The sequence below is a fragment of the Gymnoscopelus microlampas genome, assembly GCF_963454915.1.
Source record: "Gymnoscopelus microlampas genome assembly, chromosome: 6".
NCBI classification, from domain to species: Eukaryota; Metazoa; Chordata; class Actinopteri; order Myctophiformes; family Myctophidae; genus Gymnoscopelus; species Gymnoscopelus microlampas.
The window spans coordinates 37,816,618-37,832,754 of record NC_139943.1 but is presented as its reverse complement, the minus strand read 5'-3'; the positions used below and the strand labels follow the sequence as shown (position 1 = coordinate 37,832,754).

At 40.6% G+C, this 16,137-nt stretch overlaps 2 protein-coding genes across 2 annotated transcripts; one reads left to right on the top strand and one right to left on the bottom strand.

Moving 5' to 3' along the window:
- Nucleotides 1-253: 253 nt before the first annotated feature.
- nr1h4 (nuclear receptor subfamily 1, group H, member 4) lies at nt 254-11,482 on the top strand (the record flags this gene model as incomplete). Its single annotated transcript, XM_084060468.1, has 9 exons — nt 254-350; nt 1,770-2,147; nt 4,318-4,458; nt 6,702-6,844; nt 7,161-7,259; nt 7,527-7,626; nt 8,115-8,261; nt 10,938-11,051; nt 11,244-11,482. The coding sequence occupies 9 exons, from the start codon at nt 254-256 to the stop codon at nt 11,480-11,482; spliced, it is 1,458 nt and encodes a 485-aa protein (XP_083916594.1).
- A 1,683-nt stretch (nt 11,483-13,165) lies between these two features.
- Nucleotides 13,166-15,751, bottom strand: c1qtnf13 (C1q and TNF related 13; the record flags this gene model as incomplete). Its single annotated transcript, XM_084059554.1, has 2 exons — nt 13,166-14,256; nt 15,688-15,751. The coding sequence occupies 2 exons, from the start codon at nt 15,749-15,751 to the stop codon at nt 13,166-13,168; spliced, it is 1,155 nt and encodes a 384-aa protein (XP_083915680.1).
- Between the last annotated feature and the right edge of the window lie 386 nt (nt 15,752-16,137).

Below are 16,137 nucleotides of genomic sequence, written 5' to 3'. Positions count from 1 at the left end.
TCCAGTGGAGGGAATCCAGACATACAGTACATATGCTTCTACTGCAGCTTCACATAGCTAGACAAATGAGAATTCATATGAAGGAGAGAGAAATGCCATCACTCACACCTCTCACTCATTGTTCAATGTTTCTGTTGCAGAAGTGGACAAAGGCTTTTTTAAATTTCATTATTCAAGTGGACGAAGGCTTGCTGCTGCTTTGCGTCCGATCACGTCTTGTCCATTCTGAGTTGGGCCCCTGCCACCCTCCTGGATGAATGAGTGGGTGGGCCACGATGTCAATGTGGTGGGACCATTACAAATCCCACCCAACGATGGTTTCCCTTTGTCAGAGAGCTCACACTTTTTTGGTAAGTCCATGTGACCACAGGTTGTCTACCAGAAAACCTCTGTCGTGTTCTCTGAGTTAAGAGCTGATATCCTAATGTCTAATTTATACTGATTATACCGATTGTAATCTGCAAAACGTGTCACGTTTTTAGTTGAATGTGTTTTATTCTTGCGGTGAGTCATACGGTTGCATGACAAAGAATAAATTAGGAATTAGAAATATGCCATTCAGTAGCCCCTAGAGGCCAGTGAGCTTGTTAGTTACATTGTCCAGATGTGAAAACTTCACACATTACAGTGATGCAAGGAAATGTGACTGTCAGGTTAATGAGTAGCTATGACAACCTTTGCTCCCCTTGGCACTCCTCAAGCAAGTGTCGAGCTGTTCCATTACAGAACTACTGTTCCACAGTGTTTATAGAAAGGCTTCTCATCAAAGGGAGCAGAGGAAACATGTTTAACGATAGGTAAACCAAAGGTACGAGCAACGGTAGAGTTTCGGACTACATTCGGAATACTGTGATCAGAGCACAGAACACCCATATGGGTTCTTGGTGACACTGAGATGGCCATGGTCCAGAAAAAGTCCTCAGGAGGTCAGTGTACAGTTATCATCGTATATTAATTTGCTTTGATTCTGAACAGAATTGAATGCTACAGAGTATATGGGATTCTACCTTACAGATGACAAGACATGTGTTTTGCATAGATGTTGTAAAGGCTACTGTATGTATTTGTATTTTCTTTTTTTTTCATTACCCCTCTCCTGACTAGAAATACATTTGTTATGTATGAATAAATGGTTATGTTATGTTATGAATGGTTTTGAGCCTGTCAAATGATGCGTTAAAGAAGATAGCTCTACTTTTCATCATTGAAATTTCTGTGTGAATGTCCAACAGCCCTTTGTCATTTTATAGTAACATTGTTCTCTGTGAGAGTGAGTTGTTAATCATTTATGGGTTTATTACTATCCACTGCTGTATCATTATCAAAGGCTTGCAGCTTCTGCTGGGACACGTAATATCATTGAATGAAATCAAAATCCCTCACTACATTTTGAAAAAGATGGAATACTTCCTTGTGAGATATCGCCATACAGTATACAGTAGTTACAGTATTCCATACTGATCCTGTCATAAAACAGACTGATGGTGTAAACCTCCAAATCCCTTAATGAAATTCACTCAACAAATCTTGAGCATTGGCTTTAACTCTGAGAGTTGAATCAATGCTCATTATTTTTGCTTTGCAGCTGTTGCTAACTACATTAACCCAGGGGTTCCTATTTTGGATATGTCATCATAAGCGAACATTTCCAAAACATTGAACTTCTAGATCTGTTATTTTCCCTATTGGTCATACAACAAAGTGTGCTTGGCTTAAGTGGTCAATACTGGTGGTGGTAATATAGCATCCATCTTATTTCTCTTTCTCAGACATTCTGGCAGACCAAGGGAGTCCGCTGCTCCAGGATCCGGATGTTTTGCCCTTCACCGGATATCCCAGCATGCAGTACTCATCTATGGAGCCGGCCATGTGCTCGCCGCCATACTATTCCACTCACAATTACTACCCCCAGTACAGCGGAGAGGATTGGTACTCACACACAGGGATGTACGAACTGAGGAAGGGGCAGCAAGAGGTAACCTATGATGCTGAGATGGAGGAGGTACCTGCTGCACTGCCTGCTGGATGCAAGAGAACCAGGCAAACATCTCAAGCTGGAAGGGTCAAAGGGGAGGAACTGTGTGTCGTGTGTGGGGACAAGGCATCCGGTTACCACTATAATGCTCTTACGTGTGAGGGATGCAAAGGTAAGGTTGTCCCATTATTCAAATTATTCACAGAGTTAACCACATTTACCCTGGCACACCTATTATGGGCAACTCTTCCTAAATACAAATAATAATTATTATGATAATAATAATTTTAAAAATAGTGAAAATATCAGGTATACAACCTCGGCTATTTTCGTTCATCATAAGTCGAAGTATACAGGGGTCACGGTGGCGCAGTCGGTACTGCTTTCGCCTCACAGCTGCAAGGTTCTTGGTTTGATTCCCGCCGGGGATGCTGTGGGTCCTGGGGGCGTGTTCACTCCTCCGCATCATCAGTGCCCATACCCTAGGTGGGGTTGGTGAAACGGCCTTTCTGTGTGGAATTTGCATGTTCTCCCTGTGTCCCCTAGGGTAATTACCCTTACAAAAACATGCAGTAATCCAGGTCTCTATACTGCCTCCCCCTGGTCAGCTAGGGTGCCTGATGGAGGGGAAAGGAACTGGTTGGAATAACGTGTTCCTTCCACGCGCTAGATCCTACCGGGGAAACCCGTATTGACATGACAAGGAAGCATGAGCTCAGTTTGGGGCTCTCCCCAGACTGGCAGAGGGAGAGAAGCGCCCAGGATTACAGTTTAGGCAATTGGCACTGGGTGAAAAAATGGGTTACAAAAATTGTGGGATCTTTTAAAAAATAAAAAATAATAAGTCGAATATAGGGCTTAAGTGGTTAAATCAGTTTATTGTAGACCTACAGTATGCTGAGCTTTTCAACACAAAGTAATACTTTCCTGTTAAAAATGTCACCACTTCTATAGGTCCCAATGAGCACCTCAACTCTGATGCTTTTAGTTTTAGTTTGGTAGGGGGCTAGCAGGGGTCAAATTAATCTTAGACATTCTATGTAATATATATGTGATATATTACTTAACCTGGCTCACTTACAGTCCTTGTGGTAATAGGCATTTTCAGAGACAATATTTTAAAGGAACAATATAGCAGAATATAGGCCTATAATAATAATCTTAAAAAGTGTTGAGCAGGCCATTTGCATTAGAAGTGTTTTGCAGGGTATTTAGTTATATACTGCAGACCTATTAGTGTGTAGATTATATTTGTGAAATGCATTAAAACCCAATTCCATCAGCTGTTGGTGAAGTGTCATACTATATGTTAATTTGTGGCGTAACATCTTGTCAGCATCAATACATATACAACATCAATAAGTCATTTCCATACTCATTAGGCAGGAGGCTGGCTGATTAAAGGGACAATAATGTTCCACAATGCTTCAGCCGTTTTATTTTCTGCATGTTGTTGTACGCTACAATTTGTTCTCTGTTCGATTAGATGCCAAAAGAAAGATTACTTCATAGACACAGTCGAACAGATGAACCACTTGACCCATAAAGAACAAAGGAGGTGTCCTTGAACTTTGAAACTAGTCAAAAGCAAGAATAACTTTACAACCCGTCTTCATGTAAAAAACAATCCACTTAATCCAGTAGTGGCACCCAAGATGTGGCCTCCAGCGGCTCTTCCCGACATATGTTTTTATGACGCTGTGGTTTTACTGTGGTTCCTGCCAAACCACAAGGGGAATGGATATGAGTGTAATTCCACACTGTCAGGTGGGACAATGCCAGGAGTGCAGCCACCGGTGTGTCCTGCCATTTGCCCGAGAATCGCTTTAGGTTTTGCTGCCCTGTGCCTGGTACAAAGGCCAGATTGGGTTCCCTCTCAGCTTTCTGCTGTACAATGTGGGGGGAAACCTGAGCTGTGCAAAACGCTAATGTCTTTCATTGTGCTTAATGTTCTATGTCAGAATGTCTAATAACTGTTCCCAAGTGAGTGCATGTGGGTCATGCACTGATACACTCTGGAACATTGCCAGGTGGGCTGGGGGGATCCTCTCGATAAAATTCTTGGAACACAGTAACACAACTGGCCATTCAAATGTACACTGTTATCCTCTTTACTGTATATGCAGTCTACATTCATGTTCAAAAAGGATAATATATTACATGACCAGAATTGATAACATTTATACTATCTCTTTCTGTTCTTTTGTGTATCTTTTTAAGTTCCAAAAGTCATTGTCTTTCTGTAAGCGTAGTCCTCAATTTATACTCTGTCATGTGACAGAGCATAAATTAGGCATAAATCAGACTCATGATACTGAATCTTTTTTTCCAACCATGTTCAGGCTTCTTTCGACGAAGTGTAACAAAGAATGCTGTGTACAAATGCAAGAGTGGAGGAAACTGTGAAATGGACATGTACATGCGCAGGAAATGCCAGGAGTGTCGACTGAGAAAATGCAAAGAGATGGGCATGCTGGCAGAATGTGAGTAGGCTACTGTTGCTTGTCAAGAGCTGTTGGCACATAAGATGACAGTTGAATAATGTCATTATGAACAAGGAAATCAAGCAAACGATCTTAATTTCAGGAACTGTTTGGTCTTTCGCTGGTTCCAGCCCAAAGATCATTTAAGCAAGCCCTCATTCAATATTCTGACATTCCCAACTGAATTAAGAACTGAACTGTACTCCACATACCACACACACAGTGTGCCGGGGCACACTGGTATCCCATGATCATGATGAGACAAGTCCAGGTGTGCATTGCAATTTTGTGACAACCACACATTATTACTGCAATTAAAAAGACTATAAAATCTTTTAACCTGGCGTCTCTATTTTGGGCATGTTATCATAGGTGATACATTTTATTATTAGGCCCCACAAAAGTAAACAAAAGCAAAAATTGCAGATCTAAAAGCTCACAACATTGCATCACAAACAAGTGTGAGATATTGACAAAACATTTGAAAACCACTGTTTCATTTCTCGTAGATATAGTATATAAAATGTGGTGTAAGTGATATGTTTTGTTTAAAATGTAACGTTTTTTGTTAAAAAGTAAAATCTCTATTATGATTGTAATCATTGCTATAGGCCTATAGAGTGTATGTTCAGTAATAATTGGTCTCCCTGTCTCTCGAGCTCTTTTAAATGGGACACCAATTACATTCAATCAGGAGATAGAACCCATTCATCAGCTCCAATTGTATTGTGTTCCAGTTCCAATTTCATCTGCTAATTGTTTTGTTCCATCACTTCCAATGTCCTTGTTTATACTGTATCCTGCTGTATGAGGTATCTCTCCTGATTGGATGACATTTGCATGCATTTATGTTTAAAAAAGGGTCAAATAATATTCTCATAGCAATGATTATTATGGGAATATAGAGCAATTTGACAATCATTTGAACAAAAAATAAATAATCTTACAGCACCTTAATGATAAAACAAAATACTAACTAGAAAAAGTGCTCCTCGGAGCACAGGTCTCCGCCAGGTCAGGGAGGTTCCTGGTGGCGCTATAATAGGCCAATGTGAAAAGGTTGCCATTTCTTCTTAGGCCTTTCACGGCAATCGGACACTGCATTCATGATTTGAGGCATTTTGTTGTGTTTTGCTAAATTAGACCTGCTGGAATGTGAAAAGGGTGGCATTTCTTCCTCAGCCTAGTGGGAATGTGCGTGCAAAATGTCACGAAATTGCATGCTGCGTTCACGATTTGAGGCATTTTGTTCAAAACAACTTATCCTACAAACTTTGGAAGCCAATGTTAGTCAATTTGGATGGAATATGAAATATCGGACACATCCGTCTTGATCACATGACTATAGATATACTGTGTACTGATTCACGTGATTTTTGGACAGAATCTGATGGAGTAATATATACATTTTTTTTATTTTTTTTTACAAAAGTCAGCCTCCTGGTGGCGCTCTAAAAGGCAGATGTGAAAAATGCAGGGCATTTTTCCTTGGCCTCTAGGTAGTGTGCATGCAAAGTGTCACCACGCAGATCGGTGGTAAAAACACGAATCGGCCTGTTATACCGCCACCATGAGGCTGATTTGAACATTTTCAAGTGGAATTTCTTCCTCGGCCTAGTGGGAATGTGCGTGCAAAAGTTCGCGCTGGCGTAGACAATAATACAAAATGACTCACCGTGGAAACTTCTGTGTGTGTTCATTTAACTCTGAGTGTAAAAGTGGATTTTGCAGTGCAGCTGTTTGTAGGTATTGCTTATTATAATATTAGCAGTAATAATCTAATGATCTATGTTATCCTGAAACTGGCGTGAAATCAGGAGTGTTAATTTAACTTTAAACAAGTAAAAGAAACTGCACGCTGTTCGAGTTAAATTAACACTCTGGATTTTCCTGTGTGTATTTGGAGTTGCCATTGGTAGAGAGTAGGACAGGGTGAGCTCCTGTTGCTCATAAATAGTGTAGGGAAGTTGTGATGAATATTGCAAGGTGGTTTGGCGGGTGTGACCCTAACCTGCCGGTTAGGGTCCTGGAGTTCTTGTTGTTCTTGATGTTAATCTGAGACGTGCAAATTTTGACAGCTGTTTACAGAGTGTTTACTCTGAAAGTATAAAAATGTACGTGTAAGGGTCAATTTGTTCACTTTAATTGTTAGATTTTGCTGTGTAGATTAGAATCACTGCTGGGAAAAAAAACTTTTGTGAGGTATTTAACACATAGTGTAAGGTTTTTGTCACTTTTGGCAGGCTTGTTGACAGAGATCCAGTGTAAATCGAAAAGGCTGAGGAAGAATACCAAGGCCTCCCCGGGAGAATCCACTGGTGACGACACAGAAGGTACAGACATTGGAGACAACAAACAGGTCACCTCCACGACCAGGCTGTCAAAGGTAATCACAACCTGTTGCTTTCTCCAGTTGGGACACAAACAGCTACCTATGGGTTGATTATCAGAGAATTGTATCAATAATTGCAAATAATGGCCACAGTCACTGGAAATAATGATCAAATGTGATTGCTGTGAATGATGACGTACTAAGCCCTCACTCACTGTGTTTGGGATTATTCTTAATCTCTTAGCCTTGCACTTCATAAATATTATATCAGTTCTAAATGCCTGCTGACCTAACTGATAGATCATATAACACTATGACTAAACTTTACAGACAGTGACAAAAACAAAAACTTCTGTTCTTTTTCATCCAGGAAAAGGTTGAACTCACTCAAGAGCAGCAAACGCTATTGAATTTCATAGTAGATGCATACAACAAACATAGAATTCCTCAGGATATGGCCAAAAAACTGGTACGTTACTCTTGACAACATGTCCATTTTTCACAGTGCTTTCTTTTGTTCATGGTTCCAGCAATGAGATCTCACAGCACACATCTGGACCTATGTGCTGGTTTTATGTATACAGGGGGGTATCATAAAGTTAATATCCTTATGAGATTAACAAGCACAAAACGCCACTGTTCTGGTAGCACAGCCTTCTGCTGGTGGAGCTTATGCAACTTGTCTTATCAGCATGTCTCTCTGTTCCACTGACGTGTGTTCGTATTGTCTACCCAGCTCCAAGAAGAGTTCAATGCAGAAGAAAACGTCCTCCTACTGACGGAGATGGCAACGAGTCATGTACAAGTCCTTGTGGAGTTTACTAAAAACATTCCAGGTATAATATATCATCTAATGTTGTTTTGGGGGGAATGATATTTGACTATACATCAGTCGTATGCCTATATCCTAAGATTATGGTCCTTGATATCGCTGTTGCACCCACCAAAATCCATAATCTTAACCACTATATAGCATCCCTATTGTCGACATGTCATAACTCATAATAGGTGAACTTTTGGAGAAAATAGATGACCATTTGGTGAAATTACCAGATCTACAAGCTCACAACCTGTTGCGTTGCAACGTCACGTGTTGTGAGCTCGTAGATTTGTTATTTTTGGCATAGAGATTTGAGGGACAGCTAGCTCCAAAAGCGTCATCGGCATGCCGCCGTGAAGGAGGAGACCAAGTACAGACCATTAAACCCTCAATGCATACAGTATACAGTATGGGAGTGGAGTGATACAGTGATATCAGTGGTAGCAAAGGCCATAAGGTGTGTGGTAAGGTGTAAAGAATAGAACTGTATGGTCCCTTTGGCAGGTTTCTTGGCTCTGGACCATGAAGATCAGATTGCACTGCTAAAAGGCTCAGCTGTGGAGGCCATGTTTCTGCGCTCGGCTCAGGTCTTCACCCGAAAAATGCCGCATGGACACACAGAAGTGCTGGAGGACAGGATACGCAAGAGTGGTGAGACCACCTAGAAACATTTAATGATCTGCTTGGGTTGGACTGGAATATATCAGAGTTCAGTCATTGTTTTGATGCAGCGAGCACAAATGGACTTTAAGATCTCAGGCCGGGCGGACGATCAAACATTCCTAACAAATCTAATCCCAACTCACGTGATAGAGCGGAGCAGTGGATGTATATTTATTTGTACTTTACTACCTTTGGCTGCTTATACACCTTCATGAAATTGCATTGACTTAAAAATCAAATGAGGAAAAGGGACAAAACTTGAGAGAGAAAGAAAATAGCTGAGTGATTAGTGAACCCAGCTATCAGAGGCTCTGTAGAAGCTACTTTGTTACGTGATATACATAGTTTGAATTGTCAAAGTTTAATAGTCACTTACTTTATTGGTACGGTATTTCAGCTTTTACAAGTATATTTTTCTAGTTTATATTTTCACTTTTACTTGAGTAAGGAATATGTGTATATACTACTGCTACAGTACGTCTCAAGAAGAAAATACTCCTATTTTGATGTGTGACCTTCAGAGACCTTCAGCCCGCTTTTCCATCTCATGCAGCAGACTGCACACCGTCACGGTGACGGTGCTGCACACTCAGCACCGTCACCGTGACATACTGAGGGGTCAATGTGCAAGCCGAAACAGCTACGTCTAGGCAGGTTTATCATGAATAATGGATTAGCTTGCTTCTGATGATGCTGCTGGGAGCTGAGTTCTGACCTGTTGATTCCAGCCTGGGTGTGGATTACACTTGCAAGTCGACCCTCGTTGGGTACAGTTTCATTCTGTTGCGAGTCTGGGCACTGTCTTATAGGTCCGTAGAGGAGATGTCTGAGAATGTACCACAGCTAGCCTATCAGAACAGATACAGTGTACCTATAACATTCCAGTGTTGTTGGGTCTGCGTGTGTTCAATATGCTGACACGTACTGTATGACATGTATCATAATCATCATAAATAAGACAGTCCACAATGTTTACTTTGTGTGATGGCTTCACCCCGGTATTGAGTCTATGCATTCACATTCATTGCTACTGCTTTATGAATTAGTCTAGCCCTTCCAAAGTCTTTAAAAGAGTGTTACTATGTGGTGACTTTATTCATACTGTACTGCACTGCTGTCACGTTTGCGGTGTCTCAGTGACAGAGTGGACAGCTGAATTGACAGTTGCAGAGATGGCTGGAGACGCAGCGCAGGTCTGGTCTAAATGGTGGCGCTAAGAAATATTCACACCAACGGCCAGTACAGGGAAACAGGGAGCAAAGCTGCCTGAGGAAATCTCATTCGAAGGGTGCTATTGTCCACCTCTCTCTGTCTGATCCCCACTGGCATTTCTGACGGTTTAATGGGCTCTATGATGTGTCTGTCTGTATGTAGACCGAAGTTGGAACTGTTGCACACGCACTAAATTAAATTGTTTGAGAAGGCTTTGAAGTTATACATTTTTTTAATCCAATGAGTAGAGAAGCATGAATATTTACATCTTCTTGTGATCTCACCTCTTCCTTTAGAATATTTCACATATCTATATTTACTGCAGATTTTCTCTTGACTGAAACAGATCTTTCCCTAATGCTTCTACTGCTATTAAGGATAACTGCCATTAATGTCTCATTGTTGATAGACAAAATTATATTCACTGTTGATAGATATGTCTACTATCAACCGTGTATATTGATAGACAACAGTTTATCTGTCTGTCTGTCTGTCTGTCTGTCTGTCTGTCTGTCTGTCTGTCTGTCTGTCTGTCTGTCTGTCTGTCTGTCCGTCTATCTATTTATCTATAGAGGGATGCGAAGCAATAACCAGTTGAACAAGTTAACCACTTTTACCCTGGTGTCCCTATTTTGGGCATGCCATTATAGAGGTAAATTTCAAAAACAGGAAAAATAGCAGATTTATAACACTAGAGGTTCGGGCCGTTACGCGGCCCTTACACCTACGTCGCACCGCCGTTCTGACTGATATGCCCATATAAGATCTCTGTATCTGTCAGTCCTTTTATGCCCATATATGGAGATCTCTGATTTCATTAGTACATTCCCATATATGGGCATGCCCCATTTTGTGCCCATATATGGAGCTGACTGATTTGTTTGCTGATGCCATGACGACACATTGAGGTTAGACAACACACTCCATATTTGGGCGTAGCTGCATTGGGAACTCCTTATATGGCTATGGCTGAGTCATGGTGACATGAGCGTGATGTCAGAGATCCGCCGAACCGCCCGCCGATCCTCCCTTAAGCCAATTTTAATATAGGATGAGTGTGTAGATCTAACTGTAGAGATACATTTGCATGATATTGTTGTTCGGCAAGTATAAAATCGGACTTAAGTGGTTAAGGGTCACGGACAAAAAAGTATTTTATCTTATGAGATGTTATGTTGGGATATTACACAATCAAGTACAGCTATTTTCTATGCACATAAGTAGTCTGTTGCCATGCATAGGTTTTTTTAATGCTTGCATGTTGTTATTATTTGATGTTGATAAGAAACTTGATCCGTTTATGGTAACTTATAACTTATTGTTGTGTACACTGTACACTGATATAGGACAGGCGGGGGGAGCACACTTGATCAAAGGAACACTTCTGACGCTATGAACTGTAATTGCTACTCATTTGTAATATGGCATAAACACGTGTATATCTTTCCGCAGGTATATCGGAGGAATTCATCACACCCATGTTCAACTTCTACAAAAGCATTGGTGACCTCCAGATGATGCCAGAAGAGCATGCTCTACTCACAGCCATAACCATTCTGACACCAGGTCAGTATCAAATGTCCTTAATTGTACAGACAATGATGTTATTGATATATTCTTCAACAGTCAATCAAGTCAATTCACGATAACCTAAACCCCTGATTTACAATAACAGAACAGGCTAATTGTTCATATAAACTGCGATCATAACTACTACTAATTTAGATTGAATGCTGTTCAATCTGCGTTCTCCTGCAGATCGGCCATACGTGAAGGATCAGCTGGCGGTGGAGAGACTACAGGAGCCCATGTTGGACGTGCTGAGGAGGTTTTGTGCCCTGCAGCATCCACAGGAGCCACAGCATTTTGCCCGTCTGCTGGGCCGGCTAACTGAGCTGAGAACACTCAACCACCACCACGCAGAGATGCTCGCATCCTGGAGGATGAGTGACCACAAGTTCACCCCGCTCCTCTGTGAAATCTGGGACGTACAGTGACGTATGAGGAGAAAAGCAGCTGGGATAGGTGGAGTGGGGAGTGGGGTTTTGCGAGTGGATGGACATAAAATTTTAAATGAACATTTCAAGTTGAGCAACAATGTCATGCTCCTCCTCGGTGTATATATCTGGATTACATTAGGCTTTAGAAAGATGAGTATTCAACATGTAATGACTTTGTGACCTGGGACTTTTTGCCTGAGGTTTACCAGACTAAAACAATATATTATATTAACAGTATAACGTTATTGATATATTGACTCCAAGGCCAATGAAGTATTTAACTATAATGTTTCTGTTTATTCTACTGATGGTATTTGCTTTTTTCTTGACTCACATTACAATCTAATGTGAGTCTGTGTGAAACTGTCCTCATTATGTGGACATCTGAAACAGGCCAGTGCCCCACACGAGGAAACTTGATAGAGGTACAAATCACAAAGAAATATTTTCATTGCACACCAAAGTAAGTATGGTTTGTTCCACAAACTCAGCTTCCAACAAAATGTGTTTACTTGCAAACGTAATATTTTCTGGTTTATTTTGTTTTTGAAAGATCATTGTTCAAATCACTATGCCTAAATTACACCTGGACATTAAATACAAAAACAGTTTCAAAATACTTCTTGTTCCTCATCCATTTTGATGGAACATAATTATCACATTAAAATTGTGGTAAACTATATGCATCAACTTAATGTTGAAATTAACATTAGTGTCTTTATATTGAAATACAGTATTACTCCTCCGGGTATTTCCCCACATTTCATGTTGTTCTTCTCAAATACTCAAATACTCAAAAAAGACAAAGAAAAAAAAGTAATACCTTATTCTATTTTAAATGCAGACCCTTTGCTGTATTTTCAAGCATCCTGGTTTTCTATTTTCTAACAACAGAAGTAGCATAATACACATACTGCATCAATTGTATCAGGTTGGTACATGACAATTTCTGATCGTGTTATTGTAATGGCAAACCTGTAGAGCAGGTGGTATGTAATGAGCATCACATAATGCAGAATAAAGAGACTTAATTTGCATCACCCCACTCAACATTAAAACTACAATATACAAAATATTCATTCATATAACATAACATAATAAAAGTGATCATGTATGTATAAATCATGTTCTCACAACTACAACAGTATCAGTAAACTATACATTATGTACAAATTGTTTCCATGTGATGACCAAAAAATACAGGATGTCAGGTCTTCCACCAAGGTTCTGTGTCAAGGATTTTTTAAGATTAAGCTAAACCAAATTACACTGATTAATCTTCAAATTTATGATATAAACAATAATTTTCTACTATATTTATAATGTCACAAATAACTGCACTATCAAGAAAAGACTAATTGTGTGCATAAAGACAACTATGCTTTCTATGAAAACTAGGAATAAATAGGCGCATAGCTCCATCTAGTGGAATAATTTGACAACATTATACATCCAGCTCCTGTTGGAGTATCATGTAATATGTAAACGAGTGAATACAATTGCAGTATTATTGTCCTCAAAATGCACAAATTAAAGGAAGTTATTATTCCTCTTTTTTATCAACAGAATGAATCTGTATATAGATACACAACCTAACGAGGAAAATGTGGGACAATTATAATAAAGGTTTAGATTTATTTTCTTTTTTTGTTAAACACCGCACCATGGAGGGGTCAGTGTTTAGATGTGAGTTCTGTCCTGGGAGGTGGTAATCGTGGGCGGCTCAGCTTCAGGATACACCAGGAAGCCAGAAAAGGTGGTGTATCTTCCCTGGTTGCTGTACACAGCGTAGCGTTCATCCTGCTGACTATACAACCACACATTCTCACCCTGCTTTAGAGACAGGAGCAAGCTCTGGCTCTGCATCTCCCTGCGCTTTGACGTATCCTCATCAAACACCATGGCCTGCACCACGCCACGCCCCGTCATCAGCTTCACAGAAACAGCCCTGCGAGGGTGCTTCCCGACGGTGAAGGCAAAGTAGTAGGCCCCGGGGAAATGGCAGGTAAACAGACCAGAGGTTTTGTTGAAGTGGCCCCCAATGTTAACATACTCCACGTCAAAGGTTAGTGGCTGCTTGTCCTGCTGCCCGCCGCTCTGTCCCAGGACTGTGGATGTTCGCGCCACTGAGAAGGCAGACCTTGGTTGCTCAAGTGTTTGGCCCTTGGTCCAGCTGTTCCAGCGATCCCCCAGAGGGGGACAGTTGGGATAGGACTGCCCAGGTGGAGACAAGTGGTTGTTAACATAGCTGGTTGCGGAAATGTCAGGATAGACGAGGTAACCAGAGAAGGTGATATAAGGGCCGGCGTTGCTGTACAGAGCATACTCAGGACTCGGCTGTAAAAGCAGCCACACTGTGTCCATAGCTTTGAGACTGATCATTAAGCTTTGGCTTTGAACTTTCCTCCCTTTCTTGCGGTAATCGTCAAATGCTATAGCCTGCACCTCCTCGCCATTCTTTACGAGTATGACAGACAGCATTTTCTTTGGAAATTTCCCCATGGAGTAGGAGAAGTAGTAGGCCCCGGGGATTCGGCACCGGAAGTGGCCTGTATCTGGGTTGAAATCCCCTCCTGCATTGACCAGGAGCCTATTGAAGGTGACCGCCTTCTGGCTGCCTCCCTGTACACTGTTGGTCCGCGTGGCCGAGAATGCAGAGCGGAGTCCCATTGTTACTGGAGGAACACTGAGGGACATAACTGATCCCAAGCAGGTGATCATACCAAATAAGCAAGCTATATACCAGTGATTGCTCCCCTGGGCAACGTCACCTGGAAGATATAAAAGAGAAAGCAAATCACTCTCATGTGACATAACCGAATGAAAGCAAGAATTTTACTAGAACTGGACATTTGTGTCGTTTCTTTACATTCTTTGCAAAGCAATGCATTTGAAACTATCAAAGATGGATGAATATGAAATACAATATATCATAATGCCATGGGTCAGCTGATATATGAGTGGGTGAGGAAGTCTGGCTGTCTGAGCCCTGTCAGGACGGATCCTGCCACTCAAATCAAACACTCAGTGGAAGCAAGAGCCCCTCTAATTCAGCTGGTATTGTCTGTTCACTCTGTGCACTGAGAGAAAGGGCTAGATTAGGCACTGGTTCATCTGTTCCTGTGTGAGTGCACAATGGAAAATTTTGGAGGGTTGGTGAGGTGGGGTAACTTGGGTAAGTGATTGGGAGCTATTTATGCAATACAGAATGCTAAAACACACCTAATAAAACGTGCATTTATAAAAGCCTTGTTATTACATATCTCAATGTTAGTGGTCATTTGGGGAGGATGGGTGGACTTTGTGGTCATTTACAGTTATCATTATTATGACAATACACAGTAAAATCCTGACTGTTGATTTAACTCGTAGAGTGTAAATCATTGAAATCAATACTCAGTTCTAGCTTTATTAGGAAGAAGATTTTATCAATTGCTGGTGGTATAATTCATTTAATGTTTCTGATGTTTTTTTATTTGGTTTTTACTTACCTTTACCATTCTGTTCAGGATTATATAGGAGCACCCAAATATTTTTTATTTAACTTACATGCTTTTATTTATTGCTCATAAGTGTTTACCTAATCTTTAGACAAAGTGTTTACATTAGATTAGAACAAATGGTTGCTTTGTATAGCGTCCTTGATCATAAGTAAACAAGTGGAAACCTCACAGCTGTACATGACCAATAATTATAGGCTTCAGTTTATTTACACCTAGTAGTTTGTGCAAGTCTACCATTTGTCTGTGACAAGTAAGTGGAAGAATGAGGTGGCAAAATAAGAGACAAAATACACAGCATTTATAACATATCTTTTTAAAACAATACTTATATAATAATATGTGGGTTTTTTGTATTTGTTAGGTTGTGAAAATATCTCTTCATTGATCCAGATTTTTTTACGGTGTGACTAACACAGTATAAATTCAAACACAAATGTAATTACTAATTATATTTTAGTTTAACTTTTATACTGTGTATTAAGTCAACTTAAATATATATCGAATTACTAATTAGATATATCAGATAGTGACAGGTTAATACCACACAGGTTTCATAGCAATCTCTCATCTGCTATTTTGTGACCTTGCGAAATACCCAGATTTATGTACAAAGTAAATTACATATTATACAGGCAGTTCTGTTTCAAATATTGCCCACAGCATTCATATTCACAATTATGAGCCAGATTCTCAACTTACCTGTTCGGCTGTGGCGATGCAGAGATTGCATGACTGTAGTCAGCTGGACACCTCTCTTGTCCATTCTTTCATAAAGCTCCTGTAACTGTTCTGTTGATGGCCAGGCCAGCCCTCTACCGTCTACCCTGGACCCCAGTTGGAAATGAGTTTTGTCCATAGGAATAGCCTACATCAGTAGGAGGGGCTCTATTAATCTTTCTTCCTCTACAGCAGGGGTCTTCAACAGGTGGTCCGGGACCCCTAGGGGTCCCCAGAGACACTATAGGGGGTCCACCAAATCTGTGTGATAGGATTTCTTTTCTTTTTTTACATTAACCACTTGAACCCTAGAATCCCTATTCTGAGGAAATTAACTTTGGCCAAAAATAGCAGATCTACAAGCTCAACTAGAGGTTTGGTGCAGAGGGGGGGAAAAAAGCATTATGTAATGGGGGTCCCTGCTTCATGTCT